This window comes from Lithobates pipiens, unplaced genomic scaffold (genome assembly GCF_037356315.1).
Source record: "Lithobates pipiens isolate NorthernLeopardFrog02 unplaced genomic scaffold, aLitPip1_a1.2 Scaffold_22, whole genome shotgun sequence".
Classification (NCBI taxonomy): domain Eukaryota; kingdom Metazoa; phylum Chordata; class Amphibia; order Anura; family Ranidae; genus Lithobates; species Lithobates pipiens.
In genome coordinates, this window is record NW_027507784.1 from 186,971,775 (window position 1) to 186,994,049 (window position 22,275).

Sequence of the window (22,275 nt, forward strand, 5' to 3'; positions counted from 1 at the left end):
GATAATGAGAGTTTCCAGAACCTCAGATTCTCTGACATTTCAGGATCATTCCATACAAATTTTTACCGATCTATCACCATACACAGTCCAAAAACGACGAGCTCTTAAACCTCTACTTCAAGTTCTGACGAGCAATGAAATCCCTTACAGATGGGCCTTTCCTCTCCGCCTGAATTTCTCTTATAATAATAAACCATACCACTTCTCGACGTTCCAAGATGGTGAACGGCTCCTGCTTCAATTGGGAATGATCACCCAGGAACTTCCACAGACTTCTACACCGAAAGGATCCTCGTCATCCAAACGCCCCTCACCGACAAGCCCCTTGACGCAAATATGGCAGAAACAGATGCCCAAGAGATCGAGGGAATCTCCACCAACCTGAAGATACACCTGAACTGTCCAATTTTTGTGGAAAGAAGGAAAAAAAAAAAGGACAGAAAAAAGGAAGAAAACGTTTTTTGTCTTCCTTACGGTTTGTCCTTAGGGCCGAACCTTTACCAGGACCGGGTTGACATTTGGTCCTGTTTTTCCTGGAAACTTCTCCAGGCTTTTTCCCACAGAAGACATTAAAAAGGATATTTATTTATTTATTTATTTATTTTCTCTCTTTTCTAAAGTGGAAAATTTCAAAATATTTCTCCCTTTTGACATATAAATTTACTGTAATGCCTGTATTAGACCCCTCTTCCTCTATAATTTTATTTTTCTCTCCAACTGACCTTTTCTCTTTTTATTTGATGGTTTTTTTTTTTCTTTATTTTTATTCTTATAATGGCTCTTTTTGACATTAAGTCATGGTCACTCATATTGTAGAGGAAGAGGGGGGCAGTTGCACATTATTTATACTTCCCCTATGTTTATTATAGTCTGGGCTCAGATTTTTTTTTGTTTTAGTGCCTTTGAGATAATCAACCTATGTGGCGAGGTTGTCCAGGGTGGGTACAATGCACCCCCCTGTTTACTTCGATAGGAGAACTATTTCTCCTACCGGGGTTTGTTTACAGCGACCCTTTTGGGCCGCTTTGGGATTTTTTTTCCCTTCCTATTTTATTTATTGTATACATTACTAATTTTTTTTTTTTTTTTTTTGGCTTGAATTGTTATTTTATATAATGCATATTCTGATGCACTTTTATTTGATTTCTATCTCCCTACTTTCTTCTTCCTCCTTTCCACTCTCCCTTTCTTACCCTTCCCAGTCTAATCACATCTTCCTTCCCATCTCCGTTGTACAGGATCAGGGCCTGGTTGGATTCTCCTTGTTTTTTTCTCACAAGCATTTCCTCAAAAGAACAGGTGTCATCTCCTATCTGCCAGGGATCACCACAAAGACAGGTATTCCTTTTGTTCATAGTATTATCTCCTACATGCTCTTCCCATGAACTCTACCTCACCGGTACAATCTGATCTCCGTATAATGTCCAATAATGTTCAAGGCCTTAATTCCCCAGTGAAAAGGCGTAAAATCTTGCAACAATTTCATGCCCTCAAAGCTGATGTTATCTTGATGCAGGAGACACACTTTCCCATTTCTTATAACCCCATTTTCCTTCACAAAAACTTTTCTCAATTTTATTTAGCTAATGCTTCCAATAAAACAAAAGGGGTTGCGATATGCTTTGCCAACAAAGTTCATTTTCATCATTCTAAAACAATTAGAGACCCAGAAGGCCGATACATCCTGGTCTCTGGATCAATTAATTCAGTAACATACACATTTGTTTCCTACTATGCTCCGAACTCCCGCCAGGACAAATTTTTTGAAAAGACTCTCTTGACGCTGAAATCCCATCTGAAGGGAATTGTTGTTCTGGCGGGAGATTCGAACATCCCATTTGACCTTTCCTCAGACAGATCCAATCCTACTAAGCCAATGCCCAAAAGACCTCCTAAATGCAGTCTTAGGGTTGCACATTCCATCCAATCAGCAGGCCTAATAGACATATGGAGAGAAATGAATCCCCGATCCAAAGACTACACTCACTTTTCTATCCCTCATAATACTTTAACCAGAATAGACCATATCTTTATTCCTCCACATCTCATCTCTTTGGTTGAATCCTCCAAAATTTATGATTCCTCTCTCTCTGACCATTCCATCGTTTCATTAATTATTAGAGGGGGAGGAGGAGATAAACGTCCGTTCCAATGGAGGCTTAATGAGTCTCTTCTAAACAATCCAGCTCACTGTGCGGTATTAAACTCAGCCCTTTCGGACTACTTTACAGATAATAATACAGACTCAATTTCGCCAGGCTCCCTGTGGGCGGCACACAAGGCGGTCATGAGGGGTAAAATAATTCAACTCTCAGCCCGACTCAAAAAGGAACACTCCGCAGAGCTTATACGACTCAAAGAGGAATTCCAAACACTTAGCAAAAGTCATAAAAAACATCCTACCCCAGAGAGCCTGGCTGAACTTGATAGAGCACGCATTGCACTTAATCTCTCACTCACTACCTCAGCAGAAAAACATCTGCGATGGACAGGTGCTCGCTTATATTATCAAAAAGATAAAATAGGTGCCAAACTCGCGAGTAAATTGTGTCCTCGAACTCGTACCTTGGTCTTCCCTAAAATCAGACAATCGTCGGGTACCCTTACACAAAATCCGGTAGAAATTTTGAAATCATTTCATGATTTTTATGAAAACCTCTACTCTATGACAACTCATACACATTCCAAAGCTAGAAATCAGTTCCTCGATCACCTCGATCTACCTTACATACATCAAACTCATAAAGAACTAATGGATGATTCCTTCTCCCCTGCCGAAATACTTGACGTCATAAAAGCCCTTAAATCAGAATCAGCACCGGGCCCCGACGGTTTCTCAGTCAGATATTATAAGACTTTTGGACCAAAATTAGCTCCCTACATGGCTCGTTTCTTTAATTCTCTCCGGGATGGAGCCCCCCTCCCAAATGATTCTAATACTGCATTTATCTCTGTTATTCCGAAACCTGGTAAAGATACTAGTGAAGTGGGAAATTACAGACCCATTTCGCTGATCAATAATGATCTTAAAATTATGACTAAAATATTAGCCAACAGAATGTCCAGTTTTATATCTAACTATATTCATAAGGATCAGGTGGGCTTCATCCCGGGGAGACAGGGAATGGATCAGGTGAGAAGGGCAATTGACTTAATATCATTATTGAATTCGCACTGGGACGGGGGCCCGGCACAAGAAGGCCTTCTGCTGTCTTTGGACTTGCAGAAGGCATTTGATTCTGTTTCATGGCCATATCTTTTTGAAATTCTCACCAAATGGGGTTTCGGAGCAAATTTTATGAACATTCTAAAATCCCTATATTCAACCCCCTCTGCTCAAGTACGTCTATTAGGCCACCTCTCTCAACCATTAGATATCCATAGAGGTACTAGACAGGGTTGTCCCTTGTCACCGTTAATCTTTATTATAGCTATAGAAACTCTAGCCATCGCCATTAGAGCAGATATAAATATTAAAGGTGTTCGTTGTGGTTTAGAAGAGCATAAATGTGCTCTCTTTGCTGATGATATGCTTATATTTCTGACCTCACCCTTAATTTCCACCCCCAACTTACTTCATCTCCTTCGGGATTTCGGAACTATTTCAGGTCTCCAAGTTAACATTTCCAAGTCAGTTGCTCTCAATATTTCGGTTCCCTCATTAACCATCTCCCGACTTGCGCCCTTCTTTCCCTTTTCCTGGGCTACAGATAGGATTCCCTATTTAGGTATTTCTCTCACCAAATGTGTCAGTAATTTATACAATGCTAATTACCCACCCGCCTTCAAATCTTTAGAAGCAGATTTAACTAAATGGTCTAAAGAAGGATTGTCTTGGCTGGGCAGGCTCAATGCAGTCAAGATGAACTTATTTCCTAGAATTTTGTACTTATTCAGAGCCCTTCCCATACCTATTAAAAAGTCGAATCTCAACAAATTCCAATCAAAAGTGATTGGATTTGTCTGGGGAAAACAGGGACATAGACTGGCGCGTGACATCCTGTTCCGCCGGACAACCCAAGGTGGTTTATGACTTCCTAACCTCTTTTTATATTATCAAGCAGCACAACTAGCACAATTTTCAGCAATATATACTAAAACCAATTGTCCAGACTGGGTTTCTATTGAGAACCAGGCAGTACCTGACTACACATTAGATCATCTAATATGGAGACCAACAAAGCAAAGACCTGCCATATTGTCCCCAACGCTTTCTCAATCCCTAGCACTTTGTGACAGACTATACAAAAATGAACACCTGATTTCCCCACTGAGACCTCTCGTACATTTATTCCATAATCCTGATTTCCCTCCTGGCCTGAACATCCAAGATTTTCATTGGTGGTTGAACAAGGGCCTTTTCAGAATTGGACATTTCATTACACCAAATGGACCCATCTCAATGAGACACTGCTACTCCAAACTAGAGATGCCCGATTCAGAACAATTGAGACTTTCACAGATTAAACGTTTTATACATTCTCTTGAACTTGACAAACCAAATAGTTACAATGTTACGATTTACGAGCAATGGTGCTTAAAACATGGTCATCGCAAAGGAGGTATTTCCCTTATCTACTCGTCCCTGGCAGATAGGAGTGACAAACCGACATATGCTCGTTCTTGGGAAGAAGACTTGGACATCCAACTAGATACGGAATTGTGGTTTCAAGTTTTTAGACGTTCTTCCAAAGGTATTTTAAATATTTCCTTAATCGAAGCTAATGTCAAAATTCTAACGAAATGGTATTATGTTCCTGTGAGACTTTCAAAGATGTACTCAGAGATTTCACCGCTCTGTTTCAGAGGATGTGGTCTTTTAGGTACAATGTTACATATATGGTGGTCTTGTCCTCGCATACGAAACTTTTGGAATAACTTTATACATCTAGTGAGGAAGGTCACGAAAGCCCCAATCCCACAAGATCCTTCATATATCCTTCTGAACCGCAGGCTACACAATACCCCTAAACATACTCAACAACTAATCTTTTTTATGTGCTTGGGAGCCAAGATCACTTTAGCAAAAGCTTGGAAAACTTCTAGGGTTTCTCTTGTGGCTACCAGGCAAAAAATTTCTTGGATTATGATTCAGGAACAAATAGTAGCTAAATTACGGAATACCACTCAACAATTTGAAATGACATGGGATCCATGGGCCCAACACATCCAAGTACAATTGTTTCCAGGACACCTTCTGTCTTAAATTCTACATGGATGGAGCCAGGACCCTGAATCCTGTACAACTCTCCCTTCCTTACCCTACCTCTTCTCTCCTGACTACACTTTCTACTTTTCCTTTTTTTTGTTGTTGTTTTTCTTTAAGCAGGATTTCTCATATCTAGTAATTGATTAGATGTTACCTTATTCTACTACATTTTTCCTTAGTTAACCTTTGTGGTTCGGACTAGAGTTTACTAGTTCTAAAGAGTTCATTTGGAATTTAATTGGGAATTTTGAAGTCCAGCTGTTCACTTCCCTCCGGGGAGCACAATTTCTGGGTGCTGTCCGGGGGTTTAAAGGGACGTAGATGGGGAGTTCTTCGGCGGGAGTCCCCCGAGCTATCCCACTCCACAGTGTGAGCCCATTGGGGTGGAGTGGTGACCTTGGGGGTCTCCTTAGAAGTTGCCGATATGTTTATATCTTAAATCTTCTACACCTCACATTTAAATCTAATCAAATTCCTACCTTTTTTTTATCTATGTTTCTGTATGTATATTTATATATATATATATTTACATATATATATATTTTTTTTAATTTTTGTGTCCCTTTTTCTTATATACATCTTTATTACAAATTTTCAATGAAGTGGATCTTTACACTCCAAGCCCTTCTTGACATATAATAGCCCCAATTATATCTGTATAAGATACCTTGTATATCTTGACTTTTTTTTTCTGATTGATGCATCCTGCTTCATTTGAATTCTCTGTTTTTTTTATGTTATGTTTTTGCTTTACTTCTATTTTCTGTCTATACATGATGTATTTACCAAAGAATGAAATTCAATAAAAATTATTGAAAGAGAAAATAAGATTTTTCTTGCATTCTAATGATATTCATTATAACTTTACTCTTCTGAAATGCAATAATAGGCAAATATCAGCGACCATTATGACTCTAAACTGTTTTGAAAGAAAACCTATTATGAGAACCAACAATATATTTTTCCTTTATCATCCATTGAAACAATACAATGGGATTTATTTACTAAAGCTGGAAAGTGCAAAATCAGGCTCACTTCTGCATAGAAACCAATGAGCTTCTAACCCCAGCTTGTTCAATTAAGCTTTGGTAATAAAACCTGGAAGCTCATTGGTTTCTATGCAGAAGTGAGCCTGATTTTGCACTTTCCAGCTTATGTAAATAAAACCCATTGTGTACTTAAAAATAGGGTATGCCTGTATAGCTTTGCGGAGTGTGGCTGAAACTTTCTATATGCTCACAAGACCTCTAATATCCATTTTGGATTTTTTATTGCTTTGTGCACAGTTAATAAAGAAATACTTTCAAAAAGACTCCCAGCACACTCCTGCACCATCCACACCAGAATTAGATTCTGGCTTTACTGAACCTTCACCTCTAAGCCCTTGTACACACGGTTGGACACTCTGACGGAAAATGTCCGATTGGACCGTGTTGTCAGATAATCCGACCGTGTGTGGGCTCCATCAAACTTTTTCCATCGGAATGTCTGACCAACAAAGTTTGAGAGCTGGATATAAAATTTTCCGACAACATGATCCGATCGGACTTTGTCCGATCGTTTGTACAGAATTCCGATCGGACAAAGTGCCACGCATGCTCAGATCAAATTACGAGATGAAAGCTATTGGCTACTAGCCTGAACGTAGTCCCATCGTAACGAATGAACGTCATCACGTTCTGGACGATCGGATTTTCCGACAACTTTGTCCGACCATGTGTATGCAACACCAGTTTTGGACAAAATCAGTCGGAAAAAAATCAGACAGATTTTGTGGTCTGAATGTCCGACCGTGTGTATAGGGCATAAGTGTGCATGAGGTCCCTATTACCATATCTGATTCAAATTCAGAGTCTTCACATCCTTCTTATGAAGAGCCTGTGTTACAGTAAGTTCCATTTGACTCAGCTTTACAAGGAGTCCTTGATACCTTGATGCATTTTATTGTACCCAGCAATTAGAGGATCAGCCTGTTGTTCCAGGTACTTTTTTTTAGCTATTATGGCTGCAAAGACCTTCACAGGATATGTAGAGTATTCCTATACAAGGAATGAAAACAAACATACCATCATATTGCTGATGGTCTTACTTTAGGTGTTTCTGGGTTTTTACCCATACTTTAGGGGCTTCGGATTTCAACTATCAGTTGGATTCTCTACTTAAAGCGGGGTTCCACCCTAAAGTGGAACCTCCGCTAATCGGAACCCTCCGGTGTCACAATTGGCACCTTACAGGGGGGAGGGGGGTGGAGATACCTGTCAAAGACAGGTATTTACACCCACTTCCGGGCATAGACTCCCGTGGGAGTCTATGTCATATCCTGTCCTGCCGTGCTGTCTGCTGGGACACACACGGGTCCCAGTGACAGCGCAGAGAATTTCTATTGCGCTGCGCGACTCACGCATGCGCAGTAGGGAACCGGGAAGTGAAGCCGATTCGCTTCACTTCCTGATTCCCTCACCTAGAATGGTGACGGCAGCAGCCGAGAGCCGAGCGATCGATCGGCCTCGGCTGCCGGCATCGCTGGAACCCGGGACAGGTGAGTGTCCATTTATTAAAAGTCAGCAGCTGTAGTATTTATAGCTGCTGGCTTTTAATATTTTTTTTTAGGTGGAATCCCTCTTTAAGTCTCAGTTTAAGTTATATGGTGTAACTGTCTATTCCTTATTGGTGGTGACTCAGATTTGTGAATCTATGTCAGTGTGGATTAAGTCTCTTAAAGAAGATGGCCCTATTTCAAGGAGAAACCCTTGTGTCCTGGCGCTTGTAGAACAAATGACTGCAGCCCTGTGATTTGACTGTAATGGTCTCTTGCAAACCTCTAAATGTGTGTCTTGCAGGGGCATCAAGCCTCTTCAGGTATGTAGGGTTCTGTGACTGTGTTCTTCGAATGCCAAGAACATGCAAGAAACATTTTCTTTGCTTACCATTTAAGGCTAGGCCAATTTTTGGCACTGCCATTAACACTTTTCTACCTCCAGTAAGGAGATCTTGGGATGGAATCTTTGTCTGCTACTGCAGTAGTATCTTGTAAACAGACCTCTCAACTATTGAGGCGCAGGTATTCAGGACCTCTATTCCACCTAGTCAGGCAAAAAGAGGGCTCTTCATTCATCCGGGTTGCTGGGATGTTACCTCCTCACAGTTATCAATGCTTAAGCTTCCCCTTATAGCTCTAAACCCTTGAATTAGGTAGCTGCTTTTGCTGCCTTTTCAGGGATTACTGATCTCAATTTTGCTTTTTCCAAATTTTTTGGACACTCCATACCTGTTCAAAAAGCTGAAACTGTGATTAAAAGCTGTTTTTATCCACCCAACTAAAATGTGCTCCACAGGCTAAGTCGTAGACATATGCATACTGGAAAATGTTGTTTAATTTTCAGATTCATTCATTTTGTGAAGTATTAATTATTTTTGAATTTTGTTTTGTATCTTAAGCATTAGTTTTGTTTCATTCAGAATAGCGCTGATTGTGAATAACCATGACTCATTTGCTGTCAGCAGCATTACCCGCTGTCAACAGATAAACAAAACAAGTGACAGTTAAAAATAATGTAAAAAAAAAAACAGTGTGGGGGTCTGCTTCAGGGGGCATTTATTTATTTTTTCAAATAAAGCACTTTTTAAAAGCTGTTTCTGTGTTTTTTACCCCATATTCATTCACATGGGGGGGGGGGGGGGGGGGGGGCGGGATCTGTATGTCAAATGGGGCGTCCATATTCTGATAAGCCCCAAGCCTGCAGACTGGGCCAGGGTTGTGGGGAAGAGAGCACAGAGCAACAGAGGCAGTAAACTAGTGCAAAGCACATGTGAACAAATCCTTTTTCTTTTTTTTTTTTTTTTATAAAAAAAATACAATTTTAGATTTTGTTTATTACATTTTTAGCTGCCATTTTGAGGGGCTTTGGTGAAATATCAGGGTTCTAAACAGACCCCTGATGCCTTACATTTAAGACTGAAAAAGGAAGACAGGGTGGAGGTGCAGATGCTAGAACCAATCCCCCTACAGCTCAGCCAGAGGGAAGAGGAGGAGAAGCCGGAAGTGCTGCAGTGGGAGGAACAAGAGGATCGATATGTGCAATAAAGCAATACAGCCATTCCTTCTGCTTGGCAGGTTCCTGGGCCCCCCTTTTGAACTAATAGAACATGTGTCGGTACAGGATTGCAGGCTGTACTGCCTTATCATTGGCCCTGGAGCACAGGCTGATTAGGGTGTGCCCTGGCACATCCAACACCCCTGCACACGCCTATGACTCCGCCCATGTTGAGGGCATGTGACCTAGTGTAATAAATCCAAAAACCTTGATATACCTTTTTCGGATTCATGTAGATTAGTTGCTATGTCCTTTCGAAAATACGAACATCTGAATCTCCGAAAATGACATTTTCGCCTGAAAATTGAAAGAGAACGAAACCAAATCACACACGTCTACTGAGTAGGAAGAAATCTTTTTAACCCCTTACACAGGGTATCCAAAAGTAGAAGAAAGCGTTGGCTAGAATTATATTCCAAGTATTAAGCAAACAGCAGATAGTAAAAACAGGGAAATATATTTTTGACACAGCAGCTCTGAAAACTCTGCAGGTGTCTGTGTTGTTGCCAAATTCTACATTTAAATGACAAGCAAGTTTTTTTTTTTATTGTACAATTGTCAGGAGCTTTTTTTTACATGATGGAATGTGTCTGTGTTTGGTTGCATGATTGTACAGTAAAAATTGCAATTCAAAATTTGCTTGCTTGTGTATAAGGTGTTATTTGAATGTCACAGGTTTTGGACAGAGCTGACAGATCCAAAAAGCAGCACTGCTCTTTTCTATTTTAAGAAGCACATTACAGCTGAACAAGTTTATGGCACTAAGCAACACTTATTGCGCCATTGTTATTCTTGTCGCTGAGCTTAATCTCTAAATCAGGTTTATAACCTTCTGGATTGGTTCCTGAAAAGTTTGGCAGCTTGTCTTTATTCAGTAAGCTTCCAAATAAAAATATTTGTTTAATAGCTTACTCAGACTAGGTTATACATTTCAGAAAATTTGGATATACTTTATTTTCACAATTTACTATTTTAAATGATTCCTGTAAGAATGGGTCTTCATTGACTTTGCAACCTTTAACAATGTAAAAATATAAAAATAATATAAGTATGTCTTCCACTTCCATACTGGGCCTATTCTGGCACTTCTCTCCTTCATATAAAAATCATCATTTTTTTTTGCTAGAAAATTACTCAGAACCCCCAAACATTATATATGTTTTTTTATCAGACACCCTAGGGAATAAAATGGCGGTCATTGCAACTTTTTATCTTGCACGCTATTTGCGCAATCATTTTTCAAACGCCTTTTTTTTGGAAAAAAAATGGTTTCGTGAATTAAAAAATAACAATCCAGTAAAGTTAGCCCAGTTTTTTTGTATAATGTGAAAGATGATGTTACACCAAGTAAATAGATACCTAACATGTCACGCTTTAAAATGGCGCACACTCATGGAATGGCGCCAAACTTACTTCAGTACTTAAAAATCTCCATAGGCGACGCTTTAATTTTTTTTACAGGTTACCAGTTTAGAGTTACAGAGGAGGTCTAGTGCTAGAATTGTTGCACGTGCTCTAACGCACGCAGCGATACCTCACATGTGTAGTTTGAACGGCGTTTACATATGTGAGCGGAATGGTTCACATATTTGGTTTATGTGTTCTACATACACTTTATGGAGTCCAATATCGCGAGCCATTTAGTATTTTATTACTATTATTAGTTGGTGTCCGTGAAATACCTTTTCCCTCTTAGCTGCTACTTAATATATTTGATCACGACCAGTGACTGTGAGCACTGGGATATGCTTGTTGTTGTAAAGCATATAAGACACATGGCTGACTCCTAGTGCTACTTTGCAGGGGATTGCAAGAAGCTAATATCAAGTCAAATCCAGATATTCATACTAGCCTAATTTAACCACTTCCCTACCACAGTACGTCATATGACGTCCTTGACTTTGTGAGGGGATATCTCAATGATGACTGCAGCTATAGGCATCATTCAGATATCATTATTTGCAGCTGGCGATTCTGTGTGCGATAAGAATGATCATAGTGGCAGTTCCACTGCTTGATCATTCTTATAAGCAATGGGAGTGGACATCCCCCCCTCCTGCCACCATCCGGTGCTTCTCCGGGCTCTTCTGTGCCATTGGGGGCCTGGAGAAGGAATCGTCCGGCGGAGGCCTGGGCACGACGTTACGACTTCACGCTCAGGTTCCCGGAAGTAAACAAAGCCGTGATTGCGGCTGTCAGCATGAGATTGGTGAATTTATTTTTTATATCTCATGCTTTCCAGCCTGGAGGAGAGATTTGGGGTCTTACTGACCCCGTGCCTCTTTATAAAGAGGACCTGTCACAATAGATTCCTATTACAAGGGATGTTTACATCCCTTGTAATAGGAATGTAAACCACCTACATGTGTAAACGCCTGCTATCCAGCTTAAAGGGACCGACGTATAGCTACGATGGTTCGCAGGATCATGCCGACCTGCCGCAGAATAATGACGGTGGCTGGTCGGCAAGTGGTTAAGTGTTCCTGTCACAGTCACCTCTACCATAGGCAAAATGCTAGCTTACCAGATAGCACGGACCTTCTATCATGGAAGGTCAGTAGCACTTGTGGCTCTAAATCCTGCCAGGGCCTTTGGTCATTCCAGGAACCTCTTAGGGCATGTAGAATCACCATCCAGGTATCAGTATCATAGATGGTCCCCAAAATGCAAAAGGCTTGCATTGTATAAAAATCCTTAAAAGCTTTATTGGAGGCTTAAAATATTGCACTTACATCATGAAGAACATGTAATTGCATTAGAAACAAAACAAGCTGGTCGGATAATTGCAGCTACCCATTCGAGAAGCGCATTTTGTCATACATTATGATGTCACCATGCTTCTCAAATCCCAGAAGTAGGGGTAGCTGCGATTAGCCGGCCGGCTTGTTTTGTTCCTAATATGATTACATGTTCTAAATGATGTAAGTACAATGTTTATGCCTCTAATAACGCTTTTAAGGATTTTTATACTATGGCAAGTGTTTTATATTTTGGGGACCACCTATGATATCGGCACCTGGATTGTGATTCTACATGCCATAAGAAGTTCCTGGGACGTCCAAGGCTAGGTTTAGAGCCACAAGTGCTACTGACCTTCCATGATAGAAGTGAGCATTTTGCCTATGGTGGAAGTGATTGTCACAGGATCACTCAACTAACGATGGCAGGTGGAGCAGTTGCTTTCACAGAACCTTTATTTTTAGAGCAACTCTGTTAATGAATTTCTGGCTTGGGACTGTGCTATATTTCTCCGTGGAGTTTGTGGCTGTTTTTGATGTTTATGCTTATTTTAGAACAATTGTGCAGTTTTTTTTAATTTGCTCTGTCATTTTATCTGTTTACTTTGTACGAGCAGACAGTTATTGACAGGAAGAATCAATGAACTACCTGAGTGCTCAACAGTGCCATGGTAGTTCATTGAGAACTACAAGCTGACTTGTAGTTTCCCATTTACAGAGGACTATGAATGAATGACGTGGTTGGTGGGCAGAGCCCCACATGGCCATGTTAGTTTCAAAGAATAACAACAGGCGCCCCGGGAAAGATGCCGGCCCGCTGTCACTGGGAAAGGAGGGGGGAATGGCTGCAGCTTTTGGAACATTTTACATTTTACCTAAATACGGGTGGAACATGTTCCAAAAGGTGAACTTATCCTTTATTTTAACAAGTTGAAGTTAGAAGCATATTAGCTACCATGCCCAGCTGCACCAGATTTTGCACCCTTCAGCTTTAGTAAATCAACCTCATTGTGTCGATTTTTATCCTTTTTTTTAAAAAAAAGAAAAATATCTGTTTACATACCATAGTTTCCTTTGCAAATTTGTGGCTAATTAGTCTACAGTTTTATCATTAATACAGAGCCTGGTTGGAGTTATGTTTCATTAATTACATTTACTCAGTTCCTAGTGTAGATTACAAACACTTTCCTTTCAAACAAAGGCAATTACAACTTAGTTTTCACTTTTATAAAGTTAATTTGAAATAGTGACTTGATAACATTCACCTTATCTTTAATACAAAAGCAAATGTTTACTTATCGGTGTTATCTTCATTTGAATTATTCATGCTTTCTTTGATGAGATAAGAAAGTGATTACATTCAATAAGCCACACTGAAGAATGAATGCTTATGTAATGTATAAATAATTAGTGCTAAGTATTTCTATGAATGCATTACAGGAACGCCAGGCGATGGCCTTTGATGATTGATCCACAGGGTCAAGCAAATAAATGGGTGAAAAATATGGAAAAAGCCAACAGTTTACATATCATTAAGCTTAGTGACCCTGACTTTGTCAGAACACTGGAAAACTGCATTCAGTTTGGTACACCGGGTGAGTATATTTGTAAGCCATGACATGGACATTAAATTGTTAAATTTGTTAAAACTACAGTTACTGTAAAAGTGAGCTGTGCTTTTTTTCCTTTTCATTTTGCACTGCTCATTAATCACATTAAAACTGTAATTGCTGTGTGAACGGCAGGTGGTGAAATCTGCATGTTCAAAATTTCATTTGTGGAAAGTTCCCTTAATTAGTTCCTTTTAATTGTTCTGTGAAGAACTGCATATTTATGTATTCATTAAATGATTTCCCTTGATGCAGCTGTTTGCTTAAAATGCCATAGCTTACACAATGAAAAATAGGACCTGTGTGTAGAGAGATGGATAGACATATGTCCATCCAATTTGACAAAGGAAAAAAAAAGCTTTCCTTACAAACTGTAGTTGATTCCAAAGGATCCTTATAGCATGTGGTCCAATTTTCTTTTCAGAACAAAGCTATCTACTAGAAGCAGTTTCTAAGGAAGACTATTTCACATTTTATTTCACATCCTCATGAACCTTGGGCTAGTTTCACATGGACGTTCCGTTTTTTTTTTTTTTGTTCAGTTCAGTCACTTTTTTTTTGTAAAAAAAAAAGGTCAAAAACGGATACGGATGTCAATTTTTACATCCCTTTTCATATCCGCTGACATCCATTTTTTACAAAAAAAAAAAGTGACTGAACTGAACTTAAAACTGTCTATATATATAACTGGTTGCTAAGGAGGAGGCCCTGTCCTTAACAACCAATGAGTCATCAGCTGTCAGCGGGGAACCCTGACTGAATGTAAAAAAAAAAACTTACCGGCAAAAAAAAAGTGTGAAAAAAACAGCGTGGGGTCCCCCCTCAGGTCCATATCAGGCCCTTCGGGTCTAGTATGGATTTGGTGGGGACTCCCCCCCCCCCATGTCAAGATAAAAAAAAATGGAATATGGTCCCCCCCAAAATCCATACCATACCCTTATCCGAGCATGCAGCCTGGCGGGTCAGGAAATAGAGAGGACGAGTGAGCGCCCCCCCCCCCTTCTGAACCATACCAGGCCGCATGCCCTCAACATGGGGGTTGGCCTCTTCCTAACAACCCTGGCTGGTGGTTATTGGGGTCTGTGGGCGGAATCTGGGGGTCCCCACATCCCACCTCCCCCCCATGTGAATGGGAATTGGGTATATACTACCCCTATCCATTCACCAAAAAGGCAGTGAAATGTAAAAAAAAGAGGCGGTTTTTGACAATAAACATTAATGGCTGTGTGTTAGCTATTTTGAGGGGACAGCAAATTTTCAATATTATACAAGCTGTACACTCACTACTTTTCATTGTAGCAGTGTAATTTCTTCAGTGTTGTCATGTGAAAAAATATAATAAAATATTTACAAAAACGTGAGGGATGTACTGTACTGTACACTGCTTACAAGGTCATATGCGCTTGTGGGATCAGTCCCAAGCAACCAAGGTAAACTTTAGCTTCTTCTTCCTATGTGTGAAAGGCAGACTCACAAACAGCAGAGACCAGAAGGGAAGCGATGCCTTCTAGAGTAGAAAATATGAATCTCCTTTTTTATTGAAATGAAAAATGCGCACCCACATGATAATATACAGTCCCATCAAGAATAAAACATAATAAAAGCAAGTTATGATCCTCCAGCCACCGCCGATATGTGTGATGACATTTCACGTCACGTCTAACGCCATCCAATGCATTTCAACCCACAATGATGCCATTTGTGACATAATTGATTGGACGGAGTTTGACCTGACATGTAACATCATGCGGCACAGAGGCCACGGATGGCAGCAGATTGTAGTGAGAAAATTGATTAGGGTAATAGCATTGTTCTCTACTAGCCTCATGTAACATGTTCCTGAGTTCATATTGTCTTCTGCAACATGCCCCCAACCAAAAATATAGCATTGAGCCTTGCGTAGTGAGTGTGCATACAGGCCATGGTGGTTGAGTGCATTACTTATTGTTTTCTTTGAAATAATTGTACCTGCTAATTCCAGGTCTTTCTGAAGCTCTCCACAAGTGGTCTAGACTCTTGGACAACTCTTCTGATAATTCTTTTCACTCCTGTTTCAAAATTCTTGCACCTGGTCATGGCAGGTTTATGGTAAAAAGATGTTCTTTCCAATTGTGGATTATGGACCCAACAGTGCTCACTGAAATATTCAGTACCATCAGTATGTTTTGCAACAATAAGGTTGCAAAGGTCTTGAGAGAGTTCTTTGTTTTTATCCATCATGAGATGTTTATTGTGGTAACAAGACACCTTTTTACACGCCATCAGTTGAGACTGAATCAGCTGATATTAGTTTGTACTGACAAGGGGCAGGATTGCTTTCTAATTACGGATAGATTTCAGCTGGTGTCTTGGCTTTCCATGCCTTTTTTGCACCTGCATTTCTCGTGTGTTTAATACCTTTTCCCTGTGTCATTCCATTTTATTACACATAACTTAATTTCTGAGCTTATTTGGTTTGGTTTCTTTGTATGTATGGGTTGCATGGGTTGTTACCAACACGTGGTGAAAATTGCATGGCAATATCACCTTTAGAGATATATTTACCTAGCAAAAATGGTGACGTTATAAAGTGCACGCCAGATGGTACTTGGTACAGGAGCATTTGTCAAAAATATATCCAGGCACCTCAGCCGCATTCTTCAGGGGTTGTGGCCAGATATTTACACTATTGCACATGCATATGATGGATGTGCCTTAAGGGTTGTCACTTTTGGGTAAGGGTTCATTCATTTATTTTCTCAATCACAATGGCTAATATCACTAAAGATGCAAGTATAGCCCTACTAAACAAACCTGTTGAAAATGTCCCATGACATACCCAGACCTTTATGTTCTTAGCAGCTAAAATCGCTATAGCAACTGCGTGAAAAAGCCCTGTTATTAGATAGTGACTTTGTGAAATGAAAACTTACGTGGATCATGTTGAATGAAAAAATCGTGAGTGGCCTATGAGATAAAAAAATCCATCCTTGACAAAATATGGTCCCCTTGGCTGGCCTATCTGCAGGTCCCGGGAGAGCAAGACCGATAATGACTGGAGCAACCCTGGACAAACTCACTTCTTTTTCCTCCCTCTCTCTTTACCTCTTCTAATGTTCCCCTAATTCTAGCCAGCCTTGGCATCATGCTCTAAGTGTTCCCCCCACTCCCTTTTTTTTCTTCGTTTGCTATTTAAACAGCTTATGTTTATAGTTGGGGGATTGAAGCCCCTTATGGCTAGGAAGCTATAATCAATGGACATTTTGATGGCCTATTCACAATGATTACACTTTAGTGAGGTCTTGGCCTCAAAATCTTTATGACTTATTGGTCCTTATTCTGACTTAAAGGGCAGCACGTATGTACCATTTCTTGTTGTATGATTCAGAGCATGCGAGGAGTGTTTGCTGCTCTGTAAAGTACTCAAAATACCCACTCCGCCCAGTGCCCACGCAGGGCCAGTAACTGAACTAACATAGTTCAACTACCCAAAGTCAACTTGCCCCCATCTTCCCCACCCTCCTTCCCCTCAAACTCCGACTGACCAGAACCAGGAAATCTAAGGCAATAGCCTCAGTTAATTCAAACAAGGTGATAACATGTTATTCATCAGGCAGGATACTCAGCACTAGCTGTGAGGGTAGACAGGCAAGTATCTGTTCAGTCAATCACTGTATCATCCCATTATTATCCATTCTGTCATTCAACAGTAGCGACTACTGTAGCATCTAATCATACATGTGTTTAACCCACAGTGGAGGAAGAATCCAACCATGACTGCCATACATTATGAATTTTTTTTCACAACATCTTGACCTATATGTTGCTCTGTAAAGATGGATCACAGAGTTCACCAGACCCTTCCAATATGACCGTGTAGGAGCACCTGACTTTTTCCATTTGAGCAAAATAGCCTTTCGACCATAGAATAACCCTATATTTAGTAAGGTGCGATGTGCCAGAGAAGGAACCACCTCCTCTACCAAACCTAGAAGGCAAACCCTAGGCGTCATAGGGACCGGAACACTAAGAATCTCAGAGATACAGGAGGTGATCCCAGACTAGAAACTCTGTACCTGTGGACAGCTCCAAAATATATGTTCCACATTGGCTGGGGAGAATGAACATCTCCAACATTCACTACTAGATGAGGGTTAGATGTGGGACAACCTGGCCGATGTATAATACATTCTGTGTAGGAATTTAAACTGGATCAGACGATCCCTGGGAGACACCAAGTGCTTGAAGGGATGATTCCACATATCGTCCCAATCTTCCCCCTGGATATCTGTGATTTCCCTCTCCCACTTTTCACTCCATCTGGACACCCCTGGAGGGGTTTTCTTAAATAAAGATTTGTACGTTGTTGATAGTGGTTTAACCAAATCTTCATTTGACAAAAGGCTCTCAAGAGCTGAAGGGAGATACTCTACCTTCCGACTACAGAACTGCACCTGAAATGCATGGCGAACATGCAGATAGCAAAAGAAGTATGAGTTGGGTAAGTCATGTCTTGCCTTTAATTGGTCAAAAGTAATAAGGTCACCCTCCCTGGTGATATCTCCCAACACCTTAATGCCCCTACTGGCCCAAATCATGAGGTCCTGTAGGGAGCAAAAATGAGGGAGGTTTGGGTTTATCCACAGGGGCCAGAGGGTGTAACTCCCACAAAGCTAGGAGACACCAGGGCCGTGGTAACTTCCCATGCCTTTATAGTCGCTTTCATGGACTCAGAGGTAAGCTAGATTTTGGGCCCCTGTAAAAGGCTAGTCGTAAACTCTCATATGACCCCAACTGCACAACTTCCAGGACTGTGGCAGAGTCCCCATCATCCGCTAGCAGCCAACGCCTAGCAAAAACCATCTGACCTGCAAGGTAGTACTTTTGCCATTCTGGAAGTGCCAATCCTCCTTGTCTCCAGATTGTTGCAAAACTTTGATGCCTATACGAGGCGACTGGGGGACCACAGAAAGGACCCGATGATAGTGTTTAGTTTTTGAAAATATGCTCTAGCAATCCACAGAGGGGAATGACGCAAAAAGTATCGAATTAGGGGCAAAATCTTCATCTTGAGGAGACTGATATGTCCCAGTAATAATAAAGGCAACCTCTTCCATACCTGGGTTCTTTGATTAAGTTGTGCTACCAGTGGGTGAAGGTTTAGGAGTATGTAATACTGAATGTTAGCAGTGATTTTAACACCCAAATAAGTGATGGAGGAGACCCACCGCAGTGGAAGGCTATCATTAGTTTTATTTTTGCTTCAGGACCCAGCGGTAGTATGGATGACTTGCTTCAATTCACCCGTAAGCACATATAGGAGGCAAATATGTTAAGTAGTAATAGGACCACTCGGAGAAAAAGTCCCACTTCCCTGAGGAACAGGAGCAAGTCATCAGCGTATAATGCAAGACATTCTTGAATGCTTCCCATCCTAATTGCTCCTACCTCTGTGGACTGCTCTCGCTATGGGCTCCATCATTAGAGCATAAATAAATGGGGAGAGAGGGCAACATTGCCTGGTGCCTGTACCTATTGCAAAAAAATTAGAGAGGGAGACTCCCAGCTGAATTGCCACCTGAGAGTCACTATACAACAATGTGATCCACCGGCGGAATCCAGGGCTGAAACCCATACTCTCCAACACCTTATGTAAATATTGCCAATCGACAGAATCTAAAGCTTTTTCGATGTCTATAGAAACACTGACTTTGGCTGGGTAGTCTGGGGTATCTAGCTGCAGGTGAGTGAACAGCCTCCTCAAATTCATGTCCCTTGACATTCCAGGCAGGAATCCCATCTGGTCAATGTCCACCAAGGACGGGATGACCTTGGCCAAACAGTATGCTAACACTTTAGTAAGTATCTTCAGATCCATATTGAGCAGTGCTATAGGACGATAGGAAGAACCTGGGGATCCTTGCCAGGCTTTAAGAGCAGTACCATATAGGTCTCCATCATAGAAGCCAGGAGGGCCCCATGTTCCAAACAGTGAAAAGCATGTTCAGTCTAGGGGCTAACAGTTTCATATATACTTTGTAGAAGTCTGCTGGGAATCCATCTGGACCCGGGGCTTTCTGTGGTGTAAATGCTAGGATGGCCGCTTCAATTTCCAATATTGAAATGCTATCATCTAAGAGAGCAATATCAGAATCTGACAGTCTAGGAAGGGAAAGCCCTTGTAGTAACTCATCCAAGTCTTGGGAAACATATGAGTAAATAGGGGAAAATAATGGTGAGAAGTAGTGTACAAATTCATTCAAAATATTGCCCAGCTCTGTAACCAGTACCCCACCCACGTTTTTATGCTGGTATGCTAACAGGAGATTTTTGGTCTGCCACCAAGTTGGCTAATAGCTTGCCATTCTTATCTCCTTCAGGTAGACTCTCCCCTCCTCCTAGACTCAGTATGTGCAAGGTTCGTAAAATGTAGTGACACAGAGCGCCGCGTTTCCAGCAGGGACACATAGCCTCTGATGGAGAGTTCGTGTGTATTCTCACACTTTCTCTTTCTCTGGCCAGAAGCAGCTCACCCTCCTAGTTATGTTCCTTCCTGGCTGCCTTTTTAGCAGAGATACACTCTCCTCTTGCCACCGCCTTAAATGCCTCCCGCACCAATGGCGGCTCAGCCGAGTCTGCATTAGTCAACCAGTATGTATGGAGGATTGTATTTGGGTGACTACCTGATCTTCCTGCAGCCACCTTGGTGATAATTTCCAGCCTCCCCTCCCCCCCCCCCCCCCCATTGGAAGAGTCAAGGTGACAGAGAGTGGATTATGATCCGAGGTTCCCCCTGCTAAATATTCAGAATAAAGTAGATACCGTAGCAAGAGAGCGTTGCCAAATGTTAAATAAATTGTTGCAAAGGATTTATGCGATGAAGATAAATGAGAATAGGATGTGACATTAGGGTGCTTCCAACGCCATAGTTCAGTCAGACCTGACAAGGATACCCAGGAGCAGAGGTCTACCGAGGCTGGCCTATTGACATTAGAGGAGTCTAATACAGGGTCCAAAATAACATTAAAATCTCCCATGAGTAGCATAGGGAAATGGACATAAGGTGCCAGTGTAACTAACAAGCCATACAGCAATTGTACTTGGAAAGGAAAATAAATGTCTAGTATCACAGCCACATATCAACCCCCTGGATCTATAAACATCTGGTGTACCATACACAGAACGGACTTGCTGACCAGTATGGAGACCCCCCTAGCATATGTGGAATATGTAGAGTGAAATGCCTTTTGAATCCTAGGTCTACGTAGGGATAGAGCTCTACTTTCCTCCAAATTAGTCTCTTGCAGGAGAATGATATGTGGCTTGACCTGTTTGAGGTACTGGAACACTGCCGCCCTCCTAAATTTGTTGTTTAGACCCCTCACATTCCAAGATACTCAGCCTACTATCCATTGGAAAAAATGAAAGAACCAAGGAGGATCAGCTAGTGGCCAGAAAATAGATTGAGAAAACTCATATAAAGACATGCAATGCATAATTAAGATTAGTGCAACATTAGTGTAGAAAACCGTTGTCATACCAGAAACTACTAAACTAAAAAACAACCAAAAATCTTCCTGTATGCAGCTTGATCCCAGAAACAAAAAAACTGGAAGTATCCAACCTTAAGCGTCTAAAGTTTGGCAGTTCTAGATGAAAACTTACATCTTTAACATGAGACTCCTTGCTTAAACAAGGGATTAACTGGTGTAGCCTTCTAACCGCAGGGCAGAAGTGTGCACCATAGAAGAGGGGGATGTAGAAAGACTGATGCCGCATACACACGGTTGGAATTTCGGCCAGCATAGGACAGTTGAGAGCTTTTCGTCGGAAAATGCAACCGTGTGTATGTTCCGAATTTTGCTGGCCGAATTTCCGCCAGCAAAATATTGAGAGCAGTTTCTCAATTTTTCCAAAGGAAAAAGTTTGTATCGGAAATTTCGATCATGTGTATGCAATTCCAACGTGCAAAAACTCACGCATGCTCAGATTCAACTACGAGACGGAAGCTATTGGCTAGTTGCTATTGAAATTCCTTTTTCTAGTCCTGTCGTACGTGTTGAACGCCACCGCGTTCTTGACAGTCAGAATTTGGTGTGACCATGTGTATGCAAGACAGCTTGAGCGAAATCCCATCAGAATTCTGTCGGGAAAACCATCAGAGCTTTTTCCGACCAAAATTCCGATCGTGTGTATGGGACATTATAATTCTGCAGTGATCTATGCTCAGTGAGTGTCCCGGGCAAAAAAAAGGAAAAGAATGCAGGTGAAGAGCCCCGGTCTGGTGCCTTCATGAGAAGGAAAGATCAAAAAAAAGAAAAAACAAGCAGAGAAATCATCAGGTGCTGTGGAAAGAAAATGTACAGAAAGGCATCATGGGTTTTGATCTAGCCAAACACAGGCATCTTGCGGAGTATCAAAAAATTTCACAGCACCCCTGTACTGCACCCAAAGTCAGCTAGGGTAGAGCATGCTGTATTTTAATTCTCTTTCTCTGAGCCTTCTCCTGACATCAGTAAATGTGTGTCTCAGCAGAGAAATCCAGGAATAGCATGATGCATGCATTCTCAAACTTCAAATCTTGATGCTTTCTGGCTTCAGCTAGTAGCATGTCACTGTCTCTGTAATTAAGAAACCTGACCAGG

The 22,275-nt window shown here is 41.1% G+C and overlaps 1 protein-coding gene across 2 annotated transcripts in view; it reads left to right on the forward strand.

Moving 5' to 3' along the window:
• The window catches only part of DNAH7 (dynein axonemal heavy chain 7), a 498,098-nt gene that overhangs the window by 350,688 nt on the left and 125,135 nt on the right, over positions 1-22,275 (forward strand). For both annotated transcript variants that reach the window (XM_077448738.1, XM_077448739.1), the window contains exon 47: positions 13,482-13,636. In XM_077448738.1, coding sequence (XP_077304864.1) covers positions 13,482-13,636 — 155 coding nt within the window. The remainder of the gene's footprint in view (positions 1-13,481; positions 13,637-22,275) is intronic.